General features: G+C 33.8%; 2 protein-coding genes across 3 annotated transcripts in view; one reads left to right on the plus strand and one right to left on the minus strand.

Moving 5' to 3' along the window:
- Positions 1-299: 299 nt before the first annotated feature.
- Positions 300-13,025, minus strand: LOC114324433 (probable serine/threonine-protein kinase clkA). The gene is made up of 7 exons (XM_028272283.2): positions 12,760-13,025; positions 11,629-12,021; positions 7,865-8,181; positions 2,421-2,524; positions 2,259-2,294; positions 1,956-2,088; positions 300-768 (listed from the first exon to the last, which is right to left on the minus strand). The coding sequence occupies exons 1-7, from the start codon at positions 13,017-13,019 to the stop codon at positions 704-706; spliced, it is 1,308 nt and encodes a 435-aa protein (XP_028128084.2). The 5' UTR covers positions 13,020-13,025; the 3' UTR covers positions 300-703.
- A 3,170-nt stretch (positions 13,026-16,195) lies between these two features.
- Positions 16,196-25,938, plus strand: part of LOC114324431 (probable maltase-glucoamylase 2) — a 28,312-nt gene continuing 18,569 nt past the window's right edge. For both annotated transcript variants that reach the window (XM_028272281.2, XM_050646231.1), the window contains exons 1-2: positions 16,196-17,291; positions 20,232-20,439. In XM_028272281.2, the coding sequence (XP_028128082.2) occupies positions 16,309-17,291; positions 20,232-20,439 (1,191 nt within the window). In that variant the 5' untranslated portion in view covers positions 16,196-16,308. The remainder of the gene's footprint in view (positions 17,292-20,231; positions 20,440-25,938) is intronic.

Below are 25,938 nucleotides of genomic sequence, written 5' to 3' on the forward strand. Positions count from 1 at the left end.
TTAAATGCAGTTAAGCAGCAGTAGCTATAGTAAAGATAGTGATGATGACATCCAACCTTCCATTGGGAAACGGCACTTAAAGAAGAAGAAGATCGGACCATTCCGATGGAGCGTGTTCTCTCAAGTATCCAAGGTTTAGTTTAGTTTAGAACACTCTAGTGCCCTGGATGTTGACTTACTAATAGTGGTAAATTGTTTCTATTGATTTCCTCTTTTATTACGGTTATAACCAGATCCTGTTGCTTTCTGCTGAGGAATTTGCGAATTTGGGATGCAATTGTTTTCATTTAACATAATTAGAGCCACTTTTATGGTTTTTCTCTTTTTACCATCTGTTTCTATCTGGAATATACTTGAATCTTTCCACTGAACTCTATGTTAAGTATCACATACATCTTAATGTATTATTTGAGATCTAAAAAATTCTCCATTTTTAATATAAGATTGATGTTAAGTTATTGTTGTTAGAAGTTTCACCTAAATAAAAATGTTCGCATTCACAAGGTATTTTATAAATACAATTTTTAGTTCTTTCTTTTTCATTTAGGTTTAGTATTTTTGTTTATTGACATATAATCTATTATAATAATATATCTAAACTACTTAAATTTTTTTTAAACAATAATATACAAAATGAATTTAATAAATTCAAAAATAAATTGTGCGTATGATTAAATATTTTATTGTATACCTAATTAATAGATTATTCTATGTCTAAATTTAAACATTTTGCTAATTCATTGGAATACTCACAGCCATCATCAATATCTAAAACAAATATAACCAGTTAAGATTTAAGATGTGTAGAATACAACTAGTATAAAACTGAAAAAACAAAGGGAACTTATTTTGGTTTGTTTTTTGTTTATATATTTAGTAATTGTTTAAGCGCTTAGGCGCAAATCCTGAAAAAACTATTAAGTATTTCTGTAAAATTTAAACGCAGAATGAAAGATTGCAGTATTACCGAGGGCCGAAAGTTCCTGAAAACTTCTATAAATAAGTTGCAAGGGTGAAAAAAAAAGAGAAAATTTAGTGTGATTTTTAATTTCAAATATCTCATTTAAAAGATACTTTTTGGTTATTCTAAGGGACTTTCGGCCCTCGGTAATAATGTAATCCTTCATTATGCGTTTAAATTTTTCAAAAATACTTACATATTAATTTTCTCAGGATTCAAAAAAAATGAATGCATTTAAACCCCATTGGCGCAACATTTTGCTTCTATGCCCTTAACGATACATGCAGTTCTATTTCAATTCTAAATTTTAAGCCAATAAATATTTATGGGTACTCTTAGTAATATCGGAAAAAGACTTGGAAATAGAAGAACACGTGAAAATATAAAAGAGTCGAAGAATTTTAAATTTTTGGATTTTATAATGTAGAAAAACGGAACAACAAAAGGAGAGATAAAAATAGATTGAGACAAACAAGATCTTGTAAAAGACATCTTTATAGTGTGACTGAAAAAAAAACTTCAAGGAAAAAACAAAAATGATATACCAAACAATAGTACGAAATATCATGACATATGCAGCAGACATTTGGGTCATAACTTAAACAAAAAAACCAAAGGAGCATTTTGGCGACCGAATTGGAATACTGGAGAAGGTTCTGTGGTCTGACTGTCTGACTAGAAGAGACAGAATATCAAATGAAGAGACAAGCAGAAGAATGCAAGTGAAGAAAGAAGCCCTGTAATATAAAAATGAGAGAAGACTAAAATGGTACGGCCACGTAAGCAGAGCAGAGAGTACAAGGATAAACAAAGTTGTAGAATGGAGCCCAAGAGGAACAAGGAGGAGAGAACGACCGAGAAGATCATGGAAAAATTATCAAAGAAAGAATTGGAAGACGGAGACTGGGAATATTGGGAAAAATGGAAGTTGTGGCTAACGGAAGGGAAACGGCACTAACTGTAGACAACCCTTTACATATATAAATATTCATACCACTCGTGGATAATCTGGTAAAACATTTTCTGATTTCTCTCAGGGTTTTGATTCGTTGCATATCATTGTCATTAATGTGCTCTTGAATCCATTTTATAAACAATGTTTCGGAAGGTATCTGATCATCATCTAACTGAAAGTAACAAACAGAAAAAAATACAATTAAGAATAATATAAAAAAAATTATTAAAAATTCCATCGCAAAGTAGCAAATAGTGCAGACATTAATATAGATTTTATTAATTAATGCTTATATAATTAAAGTGCTTATTGAAAATGGCAAAGATAGCCGAAACGTCTTACCAATTCCATATTATTAAATACACATTGACTTGTGCACTGCAAATAAAAAAAAAATAGTAAATATGGTTATACATAGCGAATATCAGGAGAAAAAAACTAAAAGTTTTCAAATCGATTTTTAATTTTAAAATTTCAGATATTTTACGAATAAAATATAATTACTTCATTGTCCTTATCTCTATTCTTATTATTGTTTTTATTGGCATTTCTCCTTCTTCGTCCATAACTGTTTACTCCAAAAGAGTAGGCATCATCATTATAACCTTCTAAAATAAGAGATATTCAATGTGGTTCTTTGTTCGAAATAATTGCTTAGAAAAGAATTCGCTGTAAAACGAAATCAAGAGATGTCCTATATTTCAGTTCGTTCTGAGAACGACATAAACGCCCTTACTAGTTTCACTCTCATTAGAGATCTTTAGAGGGTGTATACAGTCGGAAAAATTAAAGAATAGGGCTTTTCATCGATTGTCATTTGTTTCGAGCTTCTGTCGTATGTTGTATAATCTGTGTATAATATTAATATACACGGGTTATACGACATATGACATAAGCTCGAAACAAATGTCTGCGAATGAAAAGCCCTATACCGATGAACGATCACATCAATCACTTATTTTGTATTTGCTGTCTTTTTTTTATAAATATCAAACGTTTGTTATAGAAAAAGACAGCAAATACAAAATAAGTGATTGATGTGATCGTTCATGGGTATTCTTTCATTTTTCCGCTTGTATATGACTATCTCTGAACGAACTGAAACAAATCAATCCTATTAAAATACCGAATCACAACAAAATAACTTGATATGGATGCTGTAGCGACATCTGATTAAAACAATTCGAAGTTTTATTTCCGGAGAAATAAAACCTCTATTGAGACCAAGTTTCTGGTTGCGCCTTCGTGATTCCTATAACTTGCAATCCAAGCGAATGCCGAATAAAAGAAGATACGGGGAGGTCTAAAATTTGCACCTCACTATTGTGAGGTGACTGAAACAAGGCGACGCGCGACGGACTGGCTCCAACGCTTTTTAATCTTGTTTTGTTGTTTTGAGTAGGTATGTAATTAGACGCTTAAAGCAAACAAATAAAGCAAATTACGAAATACTATTAGGAGATTTTAATGCTAAATTGGGCAAAAAAGAAGAAGATTATGAACATTTAATTGGCAATTATGCTAATTATGGCTATGGGAAAAGAAACGATAGAGGAGAAATGCTTCTCAATTTCATGAATGAACATAACATGTACTCAATGAACTCCTTTTTCAATAAAAAACCAAGCAGAAAATGGACATGGATGAGCCCCGATTAAAAGACAAAGAATGAAATAGATTATATCTTAACGAAAAATAGAAACCTAGTAAAAGACGTATCGGTATTAAATCAGTTTGATCTAGGAAGCGACCATAGAGTAATAAGAACAAAACTAGTAATAAACAAAAAACTAGAAAGAAAAATAATACATGCAAAAATATACAAATGGACATCTGAAGAAATAAAAAAATAGTGAATTTAATAAAAAGATAATGCATAGCATGCATTAAATCAAGTTAACATGCAGCAGATATACTCCAATGATATTAATGATTTAAATAACCTTATAACCGAAACAGTAAACAAAAGCATTCTACAACTGAAAAAACCAAAAACAACACACAATGAATTAGACAAAGAAGTATTGAAACAAATAGCAAAAAGAAAGATCTTAAATAAATCTAACAAAAAAGGAACCGAAGAATATAGAGAACTTAATAGGCAGATTAGAAAAGGAATCAGAAAAGAAAAAAGAAAGGAAGAAGAAAAATTAATAACAACAACTATTGAAAAAAATAAGAGTACGAAATGCCTCAGAAAAGACGAAAATGAAATCACAACTAGAGAAAACATACTGAAACGAATAGAAGAATTTTACACGGAACTCTACAGAACACATCAACAAGACGATGAAATGAGACCAGCACGGAAATTAATAAAAAATGTTGGATCAGAAATAATGCCAAAAGTAACAATTTCAGAGGTAACTACAGCATTGGAAAACATGAAGAGAAATAAAGCTGCAGGAGAAGATAGGATTACCACAGATATGATATTAGAAGGAAGTAAGGAACTCACTGCAATTCTAACTAAGCTTATAGACAGTTGTTTACATCAGGGCAAAGCCCCTAGCTGGAACAACTCTAAAGTAATCTTATTACACAAGAAAGGTGATAATCGAAAGTTGGAAAACTACAGGCCCATCAGTCTACTGTCACACCTGTTTAAAATACTCACCAAAGTCATAACTACCCGACTAACAAGGAAATTAGACGAATACCAACCATATGAACAGGCAGGTTTTAGAAAAGGCTATTCAACTTCCGATCACCTGTTAACCACAAAAATATTAATAGAAAAATGTAACGAATACAAGTTTCCAGTTTTTATAGCATTTGTAGACTACGAAAAAGCTTTCGACACTATAGAACACACGGCCGTAATAAACGCAATGCAAAATTGTAGAATAGACAGCAGATATATTAACTTAATAAAAGAAACTATGAACTAAGCTACAGCTACATACTACCTAAATGAAAATGAATACACGAACCCTGTACCATTAAATAGGGGAGTTAAACATGGAGACACTCTATCACCCAAACTGTTCACCTTAGTTTTGGAGGACGTGTTTAAAAATCTTAATTGGAAATATAAGGGAATAAACATCAACAGCCGCTACCTCAGTAATCTACGATTTGCGGATGACATAATCCTGATAGCTACTGACCTAAAAGAACTGCAAACCATGCTTTCAGAACTACACACAGAATCTTCTAAAATAGGACTGAATATGAATTTAAACAAAACAAAAGTCATGCACTCCGAAGAAACCGTGACAATAATAAACTACAAAGTTATAGAAAAAGTTGAAGAATATATATTGTTATATTTCTATTTGATATGAAAATTAAATTTTGATAATTACAAACAAAATTCAATTTAATATAAAATATTTTCAATTTTCTCAACCACGGGCATATAAATTTAGAACAACCTGTATACAACAAATTGTTATATTTAATTTTAAGAAGTGATTAGAAGAAGCATACGAAACTCGGGACAATGCGCTTAGAATAAACAAAGTGAATGGCGCGTACCATTATCGTTGTTCGCGGAAGGTTCGATCATTAGCCTATGCTAAATAAGACTCAAGTGAAATCGATAATAGGTCATTATCGTTGTTCGCGGAAGGTTCGATCATTAGCCTATGCTAAATAAGACTCAGTTGAAGTAGATAATAGGTCATTAAATTTTGTAAATAGTAGAAAGTAATTTTAGAATGGGAATTAACTATTTTTTTTGGAAATCCATTAAGCATATTTAGAAAGATTAAAAATTGGTTTTGAGGAAGACTGCGAATGAGAGTTGGTGGTGGAAGGTTGATTTGTGAATCTGGAAGGGATATTTAGAAAGTAGGGGAATGGATGAAAAAGATAGATCAGAATGTTTTGAGCTGTCGAGAAGTGAAGTCCAGTAGTGGACGGTAGTGTACGGAGAGTGAGAAAGCCGGTGTAGTTCCGTGAGTGTGGAGTATCTATCGTGGAACGAGAGGCAGGCCAGGTTGAGAGTAAAAGAACCTCCTTGAGCCAAGAGTGTCCCGGTAGCTGATTGCAGTTTCGAAAAAGGTAGAATACAGCATCACGACAGAAGCAGGAACGAGAGCTATACGAGCTAGTTTTCAAAGGAGAACATTACTGAAAGCCAGGACGAGGTTTTGATCGCAGCCAAGGATAGCAGGAAACGGGTCTTGTGTGAGGACATTCTCAGTTCACCAGAAAAAGGTCAGTCTCATTTGTTTGGACATGAATGTATGGGTTTTTCGTATTAAATACCACATTATAAATTGAAGAACATAATAAATAATATCAGAAAAGCTTCATCAAACTTAAATAGAATTGTTGCTAATAAATCCTAAAAGTTAAATGTTAATAAAAACTTTCAATTGGAAACCAAAAGGAAATAAGATTCCCATTTGTAAATGTTATGTTTAAGAATAATAAGATCTAGCAAATATTAAGCAGTGATTGCCATTTACATAAAATAAACAATATTTTGATTATAATTGTAACCCATATGTGTGTATTATTTTACTCTTTTCTTTCCTATCCCGATTAGGAACCATTGAGAAATACTTAGAAGCCACGAGAGTAAGTAATTAATTTTATAATTCGCCCTGAGATTGAAAGCATATTGATATGTGATCTGGTAAATTAATTAGATTATGATTAATGCATTGATTAAATTAAATGACATATAAGAATATTATCTCATATCAATAATAAAGATCACATCAATATATATACCTACTTTGGACAAAAAATAATACTAAATAGGGAAATTCAAACGGAAGAAATAAAAAGAAGAAAAAAGTTAGCATGGGCAGCATTCGGCAAACTGAACTATATACTCAGAAATCAGCAAATTCAACTACATCTTAGATCTAAAGTTTTTAATGCATGCATTATTCCGATATTAACATATGGGGCACAAACATGGACAATCACAAAAAAGGATATGAACATACTCAGAGTCACTCAACACGCGATGGAAAGAGCAATGCTTGGCATATCACTTAAGGACAGGAAAACAAACAAATTGGATAAGACAGAAAACCAAAATCACCGATGTGGCACAAAAATCATTAAAATTGAAATGGGAATACGCTGGACATGTAGCTAGGAGCGATCTAAACAAATGGCACAGAATAATTCTAACCTGGAGACCATACCAACACAAAAGACCCAGAGGCAGACCTCCTATGAGATGGACAGATGATCTGAAACGAACTGCCGGGAAAAATTGGCTACAAGTAGCGTACAACAAAAAACAATGGAAAGGAAGACTTGAAGAGGCTTCTGTTAAGTTGTAGACGTGAATGGCTAGACAAAGAAGAAGAAGAAAGAATTAGACGGTTGACGGTGAGCGGAAATAACATACTTATAAACAAATCTACCCAATCAGCAGCATACTCAGATGATACAAACATAATGAGCAGAGAAATGAATGCGGCGGAAGAAACCTGCGTTGAGTTGAAACAGAGTGCAGAAGCTGTAGGGCTAGCAATAAATACAAATAAAACAAAACTACTCATACAAATCAGATCAAATAGACTGGCACAACAACAACACTTTATAGATGATATAGAATACGTGAACAGATGCACGTACTTAGGTATAATAAAGAAATATACGAACAATATAGCGAACCAACACTAGCACAATACACTAAACTGCGAAGATTACAGTTGGCAGGGTACGTGGCCCGCATGCATGAGAATAGAATCCCTAGCACATTGCTAAATGCAAAAATGCAAGGAAAAGACCTGTTGGAAGACCAAAAAAGAGATAAGAAGACGAAGTAGATTAGGATAACAAAAACCTCCTAAAAATGCGTTTATGGAAAAGAACAGCAGTAAATCGAAATTATTGCAGAAGTTTGCTGAAGGAGGCCAAAGCCCGGTTTGGGCTCTAGTGCCATTGGATGGATGGATGGATGGATTCAATTATATAATTCTACACTAAGAAAAAGAAAACGTTACATGTTAAAAGTGTTACAATATACTAACCGTTTCTATCATTTCTATGTTGACGTGTATATTCTCTGTTATATCCGTAGACAGTTTCTGCTTGAGTTGATTGAGTATTGCTGTTTCCCATCGCATCACGGCTGTTACTGTCATATCCGTAGTTGTAATCATTTCCGTAAGCACCACCACCACCATTATAATTGAAACCATTAGAGTTATGTCTGTTGTTGAATCCATAACCATTGTTTTGACCGTCAGAATTATATCTGCTGTTCATGTTATTTAGATTTCTATTGGAATAACCGTTGTTTCTATTTCTGTTGTTGTCATTGTAGTTGTTGCTGTAACTGCTAGAGCTATTATAAAATATGTTAAAATATAATAGAGTCGGTCTTTCTAGAATTTCATTGCAGTAGTTATAAAATATAGGTACTCTAACGAAAAAGTTAATTTCGACCTGCCTCAAATAACGGTTGCAACTCGGTAGATTGATCACGCAGAGTCTAGAAGCATTGTTTAAAAGACATTTAAACTATTTTAAACAATGCTATACGTATAGAGAGTTCTCGCTATTACGAGAAGCGGCCAAAAGCAGGCCTACGCGACGAACAGAGATGGACGGACCACTCCAAATAGTAAAAATCATCTACATATTTTGATATTTATAGGAGCGGTGTTGTTACTAGTTTAGTTAATAAGATAATTTCCAGACCATTAGCTTGGGGATAGGTATTTAAAAAGTTATTTCTAAAAACCATACATCAAAGGCTATATAGACTGTGTGAAGAAAAAATCAGCAGTACACAGTTTGGTTTTCAGAATGCGGTGGGTACGAGAGAGGCTCTTTTTAGCCTCAAAGTGCTATTTCAACTACGTAAAAACGTGAATTTTGCATGCGTGGATTTATTTACGTCGACCCGGACGCATATTTACAGATGCTTGCGTGTGTAGACACCAGGGTGTTGAAATCAGTTAGGGTTTGGAGAAACGGTACATTTACAGATGCTAGCGCGTGATGACACCACGGTGTTGAAACCAGTTAGGGTTTGAAAAAACAGTACGTTTACAGACGCTAGCGTGTGTTGACACTAGGGTGTTAAAATCAGTTAGGGTTTGGAAAAACAGTACATTTACAAATACTAACAGATTTGGACACCAGAGTGTTGAAACCAGCTAGCTTTTTTAGTGCTTATACATGCATAGATGCTAACGGCTATTGATTTTGATTTTATATACCTACTGTTGTGGAAAAATATTTAAGTGATTTAGGTATTAATGAATAATTAAACGTTGTTGGGATATAAACAATAATACAGAGAGAGTGTGTAATTTGGAATAAATTCAATATCTCAAATACTAATTGTTTTTTTGAAAAATGCTCAGACCCGTCGATTAGTATTTCAAATTGTCCTTTTTGATATACAATAATAATGTATACAGGGTGTCCCAATTTAGATGACGTCATCGTTGATTTTCTTAAATGGCAACACTGTCATTTTGATATCTATTTTGATAGGGTGTAAAAAGTTATACACAACTGCAAAATTTCAAATTTTCATTCCCTACCATTAACAAGATAATAAAAAATAACAAAGTTATGAAAAGCAATAAGTAATCAAATAATAATTGAATTTAATTATTTCAATTAAGCAAATGCTCATAACGTTGCCCATTGACAATTTGACAATAAATTGAGGGCAACATTATGAGTATTTGCTTAATTGAAATACATAATTATTAAATTCAATTATTATTTGATTACTTGTTTTTCATAACTTTATTTTTTATTATCTTGTAAACGGTAGGGAATAAAAATTTGAAATTCGGCAGTTGTGTATATCTTTACACACCCTATCAAAATAGCTATCAAAATGACAGTATTGCCATTTAAGAAAATCAATTATGACGTCATATCTCTAAATTGGGACGCCCTGTATACATTATTATTATTATATGTCAAAAATGACAATTTAAAATACTAATCGATGGGTTTGAACATTTTTCAAAAAACAATTAGTATTTTAATTATTGAATTTATTCCAAATTACAGACATAACTTTGTTATTTTCTATTATCTTTTAAATGGTAGAGAATAAAAATTTGATATTTTGCAGTTGTGTATAACTTTACACACTCTATCAAAATTGCTATCAAAATGACAGTGTTGATATTTAAGAAAATCAACGATGACGTCATATCTCTAAATTGGGACACCCTGTATACATTATTATTGTATGTCAAAAAGGACAATTTGAAATACTAATCAACGGGTCTGAGCATTTTTCAAAAAACAATTAGTATTTGAGATATTGAATTTATTCCAAATTACATACTCTCTCTGTATATTAACACAAAAAAACAACATAAAAAATAATGTTGTTCTGAAGCTATGTGCTTGTGGCATTTTTATAATTAACTATTTAGATGGGAAATAAGCCACAATTAAATTAAAAAAAATAATTTTATTAACGTTTCGACTCCAAAATCCGATATCGTTGTCAAAATACAAAATACTGCTAAATTAAACAAAAATGTTGTTGCTTAGTAAAAAATTCTTCTAATAATTTGTTTAATCTGACTCATTTATATTGGCAATTCAGACATAATATATTATTATACATTTTAAAGTATTTTTTTACTAAGCAACAACATTTTTGTTTAATTTAGTAGTATGTATTTTGTATTTTGACAACGACACCCGATTTGGACGTCGAAACGTTAATAAAATTATTTTTTTCAGTTTAATTGTGGCTTGTTTCCTATCTAAATAGTTAATTATAAAAATTCCACAAGCAAATAGCTTCAGAGCAACATTATTTTTTATGTTGTTCTTTTGTGTTAATATATTATTGTTTATATCCCAACAAGTTTAATTATTTACTAATACCTAAATCACTTAAATATTTTTCCACAGCAGTAGGTATATAAAATCAAAGTCAATAGCCGTTAATATTTATGCATGTATATTAATTACTAAAAAATCTAGCTGGATTCAACACTCTGGTGTCCAAATCTGCTAGTATTTGTAACTGTACTGTTTTTCCAAACCCTAACTGATTTCAACACCCTAGTGTCAACACACGCTAGCGTCTGTAAACGTACTGTTTTTCCAAACCCTAACTGATTTCAACACCGTGGTGTCAACACGCGCTAGCATGTGTAAATGTACTGTTTTTCCAAACCCTAACTGATTTCAACACCCTGGTGTCTACACACGCAAGCATCTGTAAATATGCGACCCGGACAGAGGCAGCGTTAATTACGATGCTTATAAAGAATGTTAAATAATAAACAACGATCGATGTGTAGCACGAATCTGGGACACAGGGATTCTGGTGACACGGTGAATTACGCTGAGCAAGCGGTAAACATATTATTATATCATACATACAAAGTTGACATAGAAATAAAAGTGAAAAAAATAAAAAACATGTCGATCTAATAAATAGATACACGCCAAATAACACCGGGATTATTAGTCAGATTGCGAGACATTCAGTTTGGGGTTCCTGGTCGCTTAGAGTAAAATATATTAATCGTCGTCATCAGCTGGGTACTATCCATTATATTTAACTACCAATAAAGTACTGATAAGTGTATAAGTGTATTTCTGCTGACCAACCCCATACCGAGGGTAAATACCACTCAACGTTTATCATAAGCGGAAACCAAGAGAGTATTGACATCAGAAATAAAAACGTCCAAATATCATGGACTTCCTCTAAAAGCCGATACATTTTTGTTATATCTAACTCATAATCACGATTAGCAAAAGCTATAGAATAGTATATTTATTGACTTACCTTGAATAGGGATTATTACTGTTACCAAAACTGTTATAAGGATTATTATTCCTTTCAGAATCGTGATTGTTTCTATTGGACGAAGTATATGGGTTATCATCGTTATTGTAATTGTTTCTATTAGACGAAGTATATGGGTTATCATCGTTATTGTGATTGTTTTTATTAGATGAAGTGTATGGGTTATCATCATTATCACTATAACTATTAGAAAGTCCATACCGATCATTTCTGTTATTATTACGGTTATTAGAGTTTTGTCGGTTGTTTCTGGAATTGTGACCATAATTATTTTCCCCATAATCATCGTTACTGTATCCCACGTTTTTGTAATAGTCTCCGTTACTGTTAATTCTTCGATATGTATCAGTGTTATCACCATTTCCCGAATACCTAGAAGTATTTCTATATAGAGCTAACGTCTTTGAGGTAGAAGAAGAGATAGATGATGGACCAAAAATATTACAGTTTGAAATTTATTCTGAAATAGCAAAGCTAAACAACGGCAAAGCAGCAGGTCCCGATAATATACAACCAGAACTACTCAAATTAATGGACAATGAATCAATATCAAAAGATGCTCAAAGATATCATCACAAAGATACTCAACACCATATACAACTCTGGAGAAACACCAACAGAATGGCTGAAGTCTGAGTTTATTGCACTTCCAAAAAAAACCAGGATCCAAAAAGTGCGAAGAATATCATTCATAAGAGATGATTACAAGCTGTGTGAAAATCATATTTCAAACCAGTTTGGGTTGATAAAAATGCTGATGGGACGACAGAGGCTCTGTTCTCAGAAAAAGTCTTATTCCAAAGATGCAGAGACGCAATTGCGACGTATATGCTTGACTGCTTGATTACAAGAAAGCGATTGATGAAGTACAATTAAAGCAGAACATGAAATAATACAAAGAGGGAAAGAACACAAAAAAGAGGGAAAAAGAAAAGAATACAAAATACTGTTGAGCGCAATATCCAAAATAATGTCCAAGATCATATTGAAGAGACTGCAGAGAGAGAGAGAGAGAGAGAGAGAGAGAGAGAGAGAGAGAGAGAGAGAGAGAGAGAGAGAGAGAAACGTAATGCTAAAGGAGAAGAATTTTTTTTATTCCTTTATTCATACCTGTTATTGTTATTTTCTTGATTTCTGTTATTTCCTGAAGAACCACAAAGTTCAACAACTTTTGTAACTTCTGATTTTAAAATATCATCGTCATTATTGCTGTTATAGTTATTATTACTCGAATTATTGCTTCCGGATCTATTATTGCTGTTTCTGAGGACATCTTTCAATTTGATATTATCAGCAAAAGCATACCTTCCAGTAATAATAATAATGAATCCAACGATGTATTTAAAAAATGGCTTGTATTGTTCACCCATATTCAAATGTAGGTACTATTAGCAATGATTATAGAATTGATTCGTTTATATGAACATAGATAGAAAAATTGCAACAATTAAAATGTCAAAAGCTGACATGGTAACGAGAAAGGTCATCTGTATAGCATGTAAAAAGCAATCCTTAATCAATGAATTAATATAATGATTGGAATGATGAAATCCACAAATTGTTGTCAGAGACTACTGCGATTTAAAAGCCATCGAAAGAAAAAACAATAATTATTACCCCAGTCCATCTGTGAAAAAAATTTATACAGGGTTGTGAAGGTGCCTTTTATTCTGTCCCTAAATTTTCGTACCATTTTTCCTTGGGCGTCCTATATTTCTTTTGCCTAACGGTAACTTGTCCCTGGCTATTCTTACTATCCTTGATTCAGACATCCTGATTATGTATTGATTCCACTCTTCTTTTCTGTTCTTTACCCAGGTATTTATATTGCCTATACCACATATGCTTCTGATTTCCTCACTTCTTACCCTGTCCTGTAGTCTTTTTCCAGCAATTCTTCTTAAGATCTTCATTTCGTTGTTCTGCAGATGTCTTTATTTTTTTGCTTGTGTCTGGTCTTGTTTCGGCCGTGTAAGCTAATAACTGACTTACATATATATTCGGGCCTTTGTTTTCACTCTTAGGTGTTTGCTTTTCCAAATTGTGTCGTTTATGCATCAGGCAGTTCTACTGGCTTTAATTGTTTGGTCTTTTACCTCTTCTTCGATACGGTTGTCGGCTGATAGATTAATTCCCACGTATTTGAACGTCATTACTTGGGTTATAATTTGATTGTGTACGTGTAACTCCAATTTGCATCTTATTGGTTCTTTGGCTGTTAGTAAGCTTTTTGTTTTTTGTTTTAGAATATTACTAAAATGTTATAGAATATATCTTGAATAAAAAAGAATGTGTGTGTACTTTGTACGCACGTAAGAAGTTATGCTTCTATTATATGATTTCAACGAAATCAATATAACAGTTTATTTATATTTTATTTAAATATTAAACTAATTTTAATATTTACTACTTTCCAAAAATTTTTATTAAAACAATACGGAAAATTAAAAAAATAAAAGAATAAAACACACGCAAACACATTGAAAAATGAAACCAAAGAAATTAATTCTGAACAATTGTTGAGAAAATTTTAACTAGATACGTATTTTATGAAAAAAAAATATAATAAATATATCAAAAATGAATAATCATTTTCAATTTCGTTGCAAAACGAAAATACAGCCGCATCATATTCTAGTCCAATCAGAGAGTGCAGCAAGCACCTCTACCGGTTTCGAAACTTATTAGTATCTCATCAGGAGGCACATTTGCTGCTCTCCCTGATCCAAATAAAACAAACCCCGGCGTGCAGTCACGGATTACAACGAACGAAACGGCATAGATGCTCTAGCAGCAACTGCTAACAAAAGACTAAGTTTTCAATCTAATGGCATATAAAACAGCATAATGCTACTCTACACCCCACCAGACTGAAAACAATGGGAACCTTCTCTGGTTACACCTCCGAGGCTTCTACAATTTGCAAGCCATAACGGATGCTGAGCCTAAGGAAGATGAGGGAATCTCAGCATCCGTTATGGCTTGCAAATTGTAGAAGCCTCGGAGGTGTAACCAGAGAAGGTTCCCATTGTTTTCAGTCTGGTGGGGTGTAGAGTAGCATTATGCTATTTTATATGCCATTGGATTGAAAACTTAGTCTTTTGTTAGCAGTTGCCGCTAGGGCATCTATGCCGTTTCGTTCGTTGCAATCCGTGACTGCACGCCGGGGTTTGTTTTGGTTGGATCAGGGAGAGCAGCATATGTGCCTCCTGATGAGAGACTAATAAGTTTCGAAACCGGTAGAGGTGCTTGCTGCACTCTCTGATTGGCCTAGAATATGATGCGGCTGTATTTTCGTTTTGCAACGAAATTGAAAATTTTTATTCATTTTTGATTTACATGTTTACTCTGATTGGAGTATGAAGGGAACCATTCTCGTTGGAACTTTACCGCGCTGAGTAGATGGGACGTGAATTATAAATTGTAAAATTCTGTCATCTTCCTTAGTGTCAGCATCCGTTATGGCTTGCAAATTGTAGAAGCCTCGGAGGTGTAACCAGAGAAGGTTCCCATTGTTTTCAGTCTGGTGGGGTGTAGAGTAGCATTATGCTGTTTTATATGCCATTAGATTGAAAACTTAGTCTTTTTTTATAATAAATAATATACTTACAATCATAAAATGTATAAAAAAAATAAAAAACATAAAAATTTGCATTGGGAATTGAACCTGCGTCTATCAGGTTTAGATTATTTTGAACTCACCCCTCGCAGAATTTAACTACAGAGACATGTGAATGAAGTGGAAAGATATACCTAGCAACTAAACGTTTTAAAAAAATTTTGACAGTTGCTTATTCTGTTAGTTTAATCAAAATAAGTTTGATTCTTGTGGAATTAAAATACGACAAAATATAGACTAAAAAAGCAATATATTAGATGGAGATTTTTGTTGGTAATCAAATTATGTAAATCAAAGCATTACCTACTAGCTAGGTAGGTACATTTTCCAAATAGGTATTTACCTAATTTGTAATTTTTTATTACAATACTGAAACATTTACAATAAGGTACGTGTACGTACCTGTTGCTTTTAAAAACTATTTAAAAAGTCACTACAATTATGAACTTGCTTTTTGTCACTGTCCTCACAACAATAAAAACTAATATACACAACATTTTGTTTATCCAGAATCTCTATTTGAACAATTATTGACAGATGATTTTAATACCCAATCAGATCCCTCATAACGTTTCATACCATACTGTCGGTGTGTCAAAATTTACCCTCGTGCCTAAAGAAGTATCTATAACTTCAAAAAATTCCGCATTTTTGGTATAAACTTATTGTGTTCGATTTCAAATACATACATCCTTTTTATCAATGATAACGAAGCGGCGTTTTAAAAAAAATGCAACAATTAATAATCTCGCTTTAGATCCTTTAATATTTTATGCGAAATTTTATTATGATTCAAAATTTTTAACTAAGAATTCGGCGTCATCATATACTTTAGATTGAATAAATTTTTAAAAAAATCACATATAATCTAATCTAAGTCAGGTACTTAGAAAAACGATAATTTATCATTAATTTATCTTATCCAAGATTACATGGATTTATTGTTTCCTCAAGAACAACGGAGAGAATCAGTTGTGTTGTGACAAGTTAATAATTATGTGAAATCTCTTAAAGAATCTTCAATATTTTTTAAATTAAACATGACAACGTTCATACAACAACAAAATGAACTCCGTGAGGACGAAGATGAAACTGCTACAGCTTCAGTAAAATGGACTGTGTGGACTATTTTGTGCAAAACAACTATTGTAGGATGGTTTTTTACGTTCGCATTTGCTCTAATAGTCCCTGTGTTAACGTATTATTTAGTGGTTAACTTAGGTACATACAAAGAAGTAGACACGTTTACATGTTTCGTTAACAGCACTTTTAGAGTACCTTGTGGAAAAGTGAACATCAGTGAACATGAATGTGTTAAATTAGCATGTTGTTATGATAAACCTACAGACTCCTGTTACCATTATTTACCCTCAAGATACTCATATGACTTAGCAGGTTCCAGTTACAAAGCTTCTCGGTCTTCATCACCATTTAATACAACAGCTATAGAAGAAATGCAGATTTCAGTCAATGAGATATCAATCAACAAAGTCAGCATAATTTTACACAAACCAAGTACGAGTATTGTAGAAAATACAGTAAATGTTCGTGAGTATGTGGTAAGAAAAGCTGCAGAAAAGCTCATGGTGGAGATTTTCAGACCAAATGGAGACAGAATTTTTTCGACGGCAAAAGGACCATTGATCGCCTCTGAAAACTACTGGGAGTGGACTGTGCATCTAACCGATCATTCCTTATTTGGTCTAGACAAGACGCTGCTTCAAAGACATAAGAATTCTACCATATCGAAGGTGTTCTACAAGAACAAGAACGATCATAGTAATTTCCCGGTGATTTGGGCCTACCACAGAGGACAGTTTCATGGATTAACAGTCAAGCATGACGGACCGCTTGAGGTCTCTATTCTTACTTCTAATCTAATTATATTAAAAGGATTATTAGGTGAAACTATAGAGCTTGTGTTATATACTGGACCAACGCCAGCAGATCTTCATCAGCAACATTTGGAAGACAGTGAACAGTTGGATGTACCTGAGTGGTTGTTAAAGACACATATGTGCAGGTAAGCATTTTCAATAAACGTTATGCTATTTTTACCATTGATATATACTTACATCATCAAGGCCTTTTATTCTTGATATAATGTTTGCTCTCTGATTCGTTTATTATGGGGAATCACTTCACATTCTTCTTGTGCATTGTTAAAGTTTGTTGTATGACTTGACTTTCGTTACAATTTTCTTCCATTCATTTCGATTTGTGCATATTTATCTCTAGTTTCTCACATTTAGGATTTTTGAAGTGAAAACTTTTTTAGGGACGTTGTGCGATTTTTGGATAGGGGAAAAGCAGTGAATTCGCGACCGTCATCGCTTATGCTATATTATTTGTATGTACCTATATATAAATTGTATAGAAGTATTTAAATTTAAAATAAATGTAAAACCTATTTAAGGATGGGGAAAAAGGATTTATTTCGCGACCGTCATCGCGACCGTCATCTCTTCGGCAAAATAAATTTTGTACGTATCTATATTATCTGTATCTATACATAAATTGTATAGAAGTATTTAAATTGAAAATAAATGTAAAACCTATTTTTGAATGGGAAAAAGGATTTATTTCGCGACCGTCATCTCTTCGGCGAAATAAATTTTGTACGTATATGTATTGAAGTGAAAACTTCCTTAGGGACGTTAAGCACTTTTTGAATGGGAAAAAGTATTAAATTTGCGACCGTCATCGCGACCGTCATCGCTTCGAAGAAATAAATTTTTGAAGTGAAAACTTCTTGAGGGTCGTTCTGCACTTTTTGGATGGGGAAAAAGTATTAAATTAGCGACCGTCATCGCTTCGACGAAATAAATTTTTGAAGTGAAAATTTCTTTAGGGACGTTGTGCACTTTTTAGATGGGGAAAAAGTATTGAATTAGCGACCGTCATCGCTTCGGCGAAATAAATTTTTAAAGTGAAAACTTCTTTTGGGGACGTTGTGTACTTTTTAGATGGGGAAAAAGTATTGAATTAGCGTCCGTCATCGCGACCGTCATCACTTCGACGAAATAAATTTTTGAAGTGAAAACTTCTTTAGGGACGTTGTGCACTTTTTGGATGGGAAAAAGTAATAAATTAGCGACCGTCATCACTTTGACGAAATAAACATTTGAAGTGAAAACTTCTTTAGGGACGTTGCGCTCTTTTTGGATGGAAAAAGTATTAAATTAGCGACCGTAATTGCTTCGATGAAATAAATTTTTGAAGTGAAAATTTCTTTAGGGACGTTGTGCACTTCTTGGATGGGGAAAAAGTATTGAATTTGCGACCATCATCGCTTCGCTGAAATAAATTTTGTACGTATATAAATTATGTGTATGTATACATAAATAGTATAGATAGGGCATAGGCATCGCGTATATGATATAGGTATAGCACTTCTTTTTGGATGGGGAAAAATGATTGAGCTCGTAATTTATATACTATAAGAAGTTTTCACTTCTGTCGGCACTCCCATGAGTGCCTTCAATTTTTTATATCTCTCGTAACCTGGTCCTTACATCTCTCTTTGGGTCTTCCCCTTGGTCTTTCAGTTTCTGACTTTCATCTGGTGACTTTCTTAATCAGTACTGTTTTTCCTTCTCTCTATGTATCCCAGTCATCTCAGTGCCTACGCTTTAATAAATCTAACTAAACCTTCTCCTTCATTATGTCTCTTATTTAATGGTTTATTCCTCTTCTCATTTCTCCGTTTACCATTCTTATTGGGCCCATTGGCCCATAGTTCTTGTGAAGATTTTCCTTTAAAATATTCTTAATTTTTCTTCTTCATCTGTGAGGCACGATACACTTACTATTAATATTTGTAAATGTGACGTGACTTTTTATACAAATTTTTCTATTGTTTACTACATACAGTACGTAAATCGTTCAGCTGGACATAGGGAATATACTTACGTTGAAAGAATTGTGGCAACTGCACTAACCTGTGTTATTTGAAGCTTCTATTCGAGTACGAGGTTTTGGTGCAATAGAGCTGTTAAAACGAATATAATGAGTGAGTTTTGAAGCAAGGTTGTCCATAAATAAATCAAAGACAAAATTTATGATTCACGAGTTAATAATTTTACTTTAATTTTTAAAATATTTTTGAAGTTATACTTCTTTAAGCGCGATTAAGAGTAAAATTTCATAATACTGCGCGCATGCGCACACAGACAATATGGCGTTTAGTTGCTAAATCTTTATAGTTACCTATGTATAAATATATCAGTGCAAGAAAAGGTGTGAAAAGAATATATTAGTGTTTTTAGTAAATATATTTATTATAATTTTTGTGTCTTTGGATTTGTCTTCCTCAGGAGTAAGATGAGTATTATTAAAACATTTTATTGTATATTTATTATACTTCACACCTTGTCTATTTGTTACCGTGAATTGTCATTAGGTACGTCCGAACCGATGCAGTCCTCGTAGCGCATTTGGTATAGCATTCGGCCAGAGATCGAGAGGTCTTGAGTTCGAATCCAGTGCAATCCTATACTTTTTTTTTATTTTTTTGAAAGCGGTAAGCACAAAATTAGTTTGGTGTTTAAAAAAAATTAAAACAAACTCTTTAAAATAGGTATATTTATTTTTAAGAAATCATATAATAGAAGTATAACTTCTTACGTGCGTACAAAGTACACACACATTCTTTTTTATTTAAAAACTAATTTCAAAACTAAGCAGTTTTCCCATTCCCGTAGGCCAAAAATATTTAGCTACTACATTGTCATATTTTGACGTTTATTTGTGTCAGTCGAAATGAGTTGTCAATTTTGAGGTTAATGAACCTTAATGCTAACAACCATATTGTCATCGAGAGAGCTCAGTTGCCACAATTATCTCAATATAATACAATGTATGTATTTATGTATCTAAATATACACAATGTATGTTCCCTATGTCCAGCTGAACGATTTACGTACTGTATAAACCAACAATAAATTCCATTACTTATTTTCAGAAAAAATGAAAAGTTTTTGAATGTATCCACATTAGTTTCGAATTTTGTCTTGGACAGTGAGGCAGACAGCTTTTGTATAGACGAAAACTTATTAATGGGAATCTTGGCAGAAAGGGCTAATGACACTAGCTACCAAGACGCAGTGCAAGCCCTAATAACGCCTTTAAGGGAAAAAGGAAAGAAGTTTTTATTGTCGGTTCCTCCACAGGTATGTAGATCGTTTCTTCCAAAATATCTTCACCAAAAGGTTACACCCAACTCACTGGGTACCTATATTATTGATCTCGACAATACACAAAAAAAGAAATTGGAATATAATTCATACAACTCTCTTAACTGCCGTATAATGGTTCTTGTCCAGTTAATATTATGTACTATCTTTTCTTTTAACATCCCTTTTATCACTTGGTTCACTCATTTTTTATTTTTATCTCACGGCAATTTCATAACGGACCAGGAAATTGAAACCTTCCTTCTTCATCATCATCATCATCAGCACCCGTTTTGAGTCCACTGCTGGACATAGGTCTCCCGTACATAATTGCATTGCATCCTATCTTGAGCACCCAGAATAGAGTTGTGCTGGATCCGAGGAAGTCCTCGATTACGACGAGCATTGTGTCTAGGTCTCCTTTCTAGAATTTTCTGTGTCCATCTTCCATCTTTGAATCTGGTAACAGTTCCATTTCAGTGTTGAAATCCTTTGAACTGCGTCCGTAACACCAGTTTTTCTCCTAAATATTGTATTTGAAACTCTGAGGGATATATTTAGCATTGGCCTCTCCATAGCTCTCTGTGCCACTTGTATTTTATTGATTACTTTTCTGGCAAGGGTCAATGTTTCTGCTCCATACGTTAGAACTGGGAGTACATATTTATCAAAGACCTTTTTGAATTGGTCTTTGACTCGATTGCAGCATTAAATAAACTACATAAAATCTCACGACACAACACTTTGACTCATATGCATCATGTACAATAATTTATTTCATGCAAAATTTGCTATGTAGGTATTTATCTTGTTTATAGGTTGAGATTTGTTCATGAAATTAAAACCTCATGACACATTCTCTCAGGAAATTATATCTAATAAGTATATCACTTATCTCAGGTCTGTATCCACAATGAAAACAAAAAAATGTGTCTTGATTTTTTTATTTCGTGAGACAAAAATCTCATGAGATAACCTCATTCGCGGATTTGTACTTTTACATTTGGTAATTATAGAGATGAAAGTCAATGGAATAATAACAGAACCCATAGAAACAAACACAGGAATCCGGCAAGGAGATTCACTAAGCCCTCTACTGTTTAACATAATATTGGATTCAATAATAAAACAAGTGAAGAAAAAAAAGAGGGTACAAAATGGGCAATAGAGAGATAAAAATGCTCTGTTACGCTGATGACACCGTGTTAGTAGCAGAGTGCGAAGACGACCTACAAAGATTATTGCACGAGTTCAACATTAACGCAAAAGAAATGAATATGAAAATATCAGTCCAAAAAACAAAAAGCTTAGTAATTGCCAAAGAACCAATAAGATGCAAATTGGAGTTAGACAATCAAATTATACAACAAGTAATGACTTTCAAATATCTGGGAATTAATCTATCAGCCGACAACAATATCGAAGAAGAGGTAAAAGACCAAATAATTAAAGCCAGTAGAACGGCCGGATGCCTAAACGACACAATTTGGAAAAACAAACACCTAAGATTGGAAACAAAGGCCCGAATATATAAGTCAGTTATTAGGCCAGTTATGACTTACACGGCCGAAACAAGACCAGATACAAGCAAAACACGAAGACATCTGGAAACCAACGAAATGAAGATCTTAAGAAGGATTGCTGGAAAAGGACTACAGGATAGGGTAAGAAGTGAGGAAATCAGACGCATATGTGGAGTAGACAATAAAAATACCTGGGTAAAGAACAGAAAAGAAGAGTGGAATGAGCACATAAGCAGGATGTCTGAATCAAGGATAGTAAGAATAGCCAGGGACAAGTCACCGTTAGGCAGGAGAAGTATAGGACGCCCAAGGAAAAGATGGAATGACAACTTAGGGGCAGAATGAAAGGCACCGTTGAAGAAAAACAGGCAGTACTGCCTATATAAAAGAAGAAGAAGAAGAAGAAGAAGACATTTGGTAATTTTTGAGATGTGTGAATATCCACATGCTCATTATTTGCTAAATATTAAGATATTGGACTTATTTGCTTATACAGAGGGCAGAGGCTGGGAAATTCCATTTTATTATCAAGTAGATATATTTCTAAATATCTCAGTTTTGATAATTTGTTGACTGGTGCTTATTCACAGAAGCCACAGTATTAGAATCTGTAATTTATAATTTTCTTTTATCGTTAGGTTATTCAGACAGTGTAATCCTATAATTCCAAGATTCCTTTCCGGTTCTGCATCTATTGATTCATATTTTATATACACAAATCTATTACATTATAGGAAACCCAGTAATCTTTTAGTTCAAGTTTTTTATAGAGGATACAGATTATAAGATAAGATATTTATTAAAATTATTTTGACACCAAACAAAGCGAAAAATAGGTGAATAAAATAATGGTGCAATTGGTTTTACAATCACTCTGTGTGTTTCGAAATGTATTTTTCAAATAATAGATTACGGAGGAATATACAACATGTCGCTAAAACTTTAGTAAATCATGTTTCACGAATTTGTGACTGTTTTGCTATACAACTAAAAGTTGTAAAGCCTGAGCCATAAACCTTGTTCTTTTATCGCTCCATATATTCTTCTTAAGGCGCATTTAAATCAAAGCGAACACGAACGAACGAAGGAAGGAACGAATTCGTAGGTGTTCGCTTGGTCATTCGTTCGCTACAAAGTAGGGCCATTTACATTAAAGCGAACGTTCGCATTCGTTGATGATCGGGAGTGCATATTGCCCGCAGATGTTTTTAAGATGGGCCAGTGCTAGTCACACATTGTGTTTAAGTTTATTTTCGTGTTTCTTGCTGGGTAAATTTTAATACAATAATAGCTTACAAAAATAGCAGGTAGCAGGTATTATACGCTGTTTGAGGGAGCTTAGAAAATAACATAATAAAGAACCAGCTTTCTTAAAATTCTTCCTCGAAACAGTTACTTGCTCTTGATCATCATCATTCTCTTTGCCTTATCCCTATGCGGGGTCGGCTTCCCTAATTGCATTTCTCCACACAATTCTATCTTGGGCCATATCAATGTTAATCCCCTTTACCAACATGTCCTGCCTTATCGTCTCCCCCCAGGTCTTCTTTGGTCTTCCTCTCCTACTCCTTCCAGGAATCTGCACTTCAGCTATTCTTCGTATTGGGTGGTTAACGTCTCGACGTTGAACATGACCAAACCATCTTAACCTATGCTCTCTCATTTTGGCATCAATTGGTGCCACACCTAGACTTCCCCTAATATACTCATTTCTAATTTTATCCTTCTTTGTCACTCCACTCATCCATCTAAGCCTTCTCATTTCCGCCACATGCATTCGCTGTTCCTCTTTCTTTTTCACTGCCCAACATTCAGTTCCGTACATCATAGCTGGTCTTATGGCTGTTTTATAGAATTTTCCCTTCAGCTTCATTGGAATTTTTCTGTCACACAACACACCACTCGCTTCTTTCCACTTCATCCATCCAGCCCTAATTCTACTGCATGCATCTCCATCTATTTCTCCATTACTCTGTAATACCGATCCTAGGTACTTAAAACTATTGCTTTTTACAATCATTTCACCATCCAAAGATACCATTTTATTTGTAGTAGCTCCATCTTTAAATGAACATTCCAAATACTCTGTTTTTGTCCTACTAAGTTTTAAACCTTTTTCCTCCAGAGCTTGTCTCCACTGTTCCAGTTTTTGTTCTAAGTCTCTTTCACTATTTCCTACTAACACGACATCATCAGCATACATTAAGCACCATGGAATGTTACCCTGTATTTTCGCTGTTATCTGGTCCAAAACTAATGAGAATAAATACGGACTAAGCACAGAACCTTGATGCAATCCTACTTTCACATGAAATTTATCAGTCTCTCCCACACCTGTCCTAACACTAGTCGTTACTCCCTCATACATATCCCTCACAATCTTTACATATTCACCAGGGACTCCTTTCTTATTGAGTGCCCACCACAGAATCTCTCGAGGAACTCTATCATATGCTTTCTCAAGATCAATGAATACCATATGAGCGTTTGTTTCTTTACTCCTGTATTTTTCCATCAACTGCCTTATAGTGAAAATTGCATCTGTTGTTGATCTACCCTGCATAAAGCCAAATTGATTCTCGGATATTTCGGTCTCTTCACGTATCCGTCTATCAATTACTCTTTCCCATATTTTCATGGTGTGGCTAAGCAGTTTTATAGCCCTGTAGTTTGTACATTGTTGTATATCTCCCTTGTTTTTGTAAACAGGTACCAGTATACTGCTTCTCCATTCGTCTGGCATTTGTCCAACTTCCATAATTCTATTAAATAGACCTGCTAGCCACCTTGTTCCTGTCTCTCCCAATGCTCTCCATACTTCCCCAGGAATATCATCTGGTCCTACCGCTTTTCCTTTCTTTATTTTTTGAAGCGCTTGAGCCACTTCCTCATTGGTTATTTTGGTGACCATTGCTGCTACTGTCTCCGTTGACTCTACAGGCTGTCTGTCAAATTCTTCATTTAATAAGCTGTCAAAGTACTTTCTCCATCTCTTTTTGACATCCCTTTCGTGAACTAGTATTTTATTATTTTCATCTCGGATACATCTAATCTGATTAAAATCTTTTGCTTTCTTTGCTCTCTGTTTGGCTATTTTATATATCTTCGTTTCGCCTTCCCTGGTATCAAGTTGATCGTATAGGTTTGAATACGCTTCTGCTTTAGCTTTTGCTACTGCTACTTTCGCTTCCTTTTTGGCGACCATATAGTTTTGAAGATCTATGTCCGATCTGGTTTCTTGCCACTTTTTATATAATTTTCTCTTCTCTTTTATTTTTCCTTGTACTTCATTTGACCACCACCAAGTCTCTTTATCTTCAAACTTCTTTCCTGACGTTTTCCCAAGTATTTCAATAGCCGTCTCTCTAATAATATTGGCCATTTTTCTCCAAATTGTGTTAGGGCTTCCTTTCATGTTCCAACATATTTTTTCTACTATTCTTTCCCTCAATAGACCTTCCTTCTCATCTTTTAGCATCCACCACTTGATTTTTTGTGGTCCTCTCCGATATTTTTGTTTAGTTTCGCTTTTTACTTCGATGTCCAGAACAAGCAGCTTATGTTGTTGGCTTACTGTCTCACTAACTATTACCTTGCAGTCCTTGCATTCACGTATGTCTTCTTTCCTTATCATGAAGTAGTCTATTTGGGATTGATGTTGTCCACTTTTGTAGGTAATAAGTTGAGTTTCTCTCTTTTTAAAGAATGTGTTAACAATCGCCATATCCAATGCTGTTGCTAATTCTAGCATGTCATCTCCAGCTTCATTTCTAGTTCCAAAGCCTAATCCCCCATGTATTGTTTCATATCCTGTCTTGGCTTGGCCCACATGTGCATTGAAATCACCTCCTATTATAACTTTCTCCTCCGCTGGAATATCACTCAGTATGTCTCCCAATTGATCATAGAAAGCTCTTCTTTCATTCTCACCCAGACCTGTTTGAGGAGCATACACACACACAACATTCAATAC

Source organism: Diabrotica virgifera, chromosome 3, assembly GCF_917563875.1.
Source record: "Diabrotica virgifera virgifera chromosome 3, PGI_DIABVI_V3a".
NCBI lineage: Eukaryota > Metazoa > Arthropoda > Insecta > Coleoptera > Chrysomelidae > Diabrotica > Diabrotica virgifera.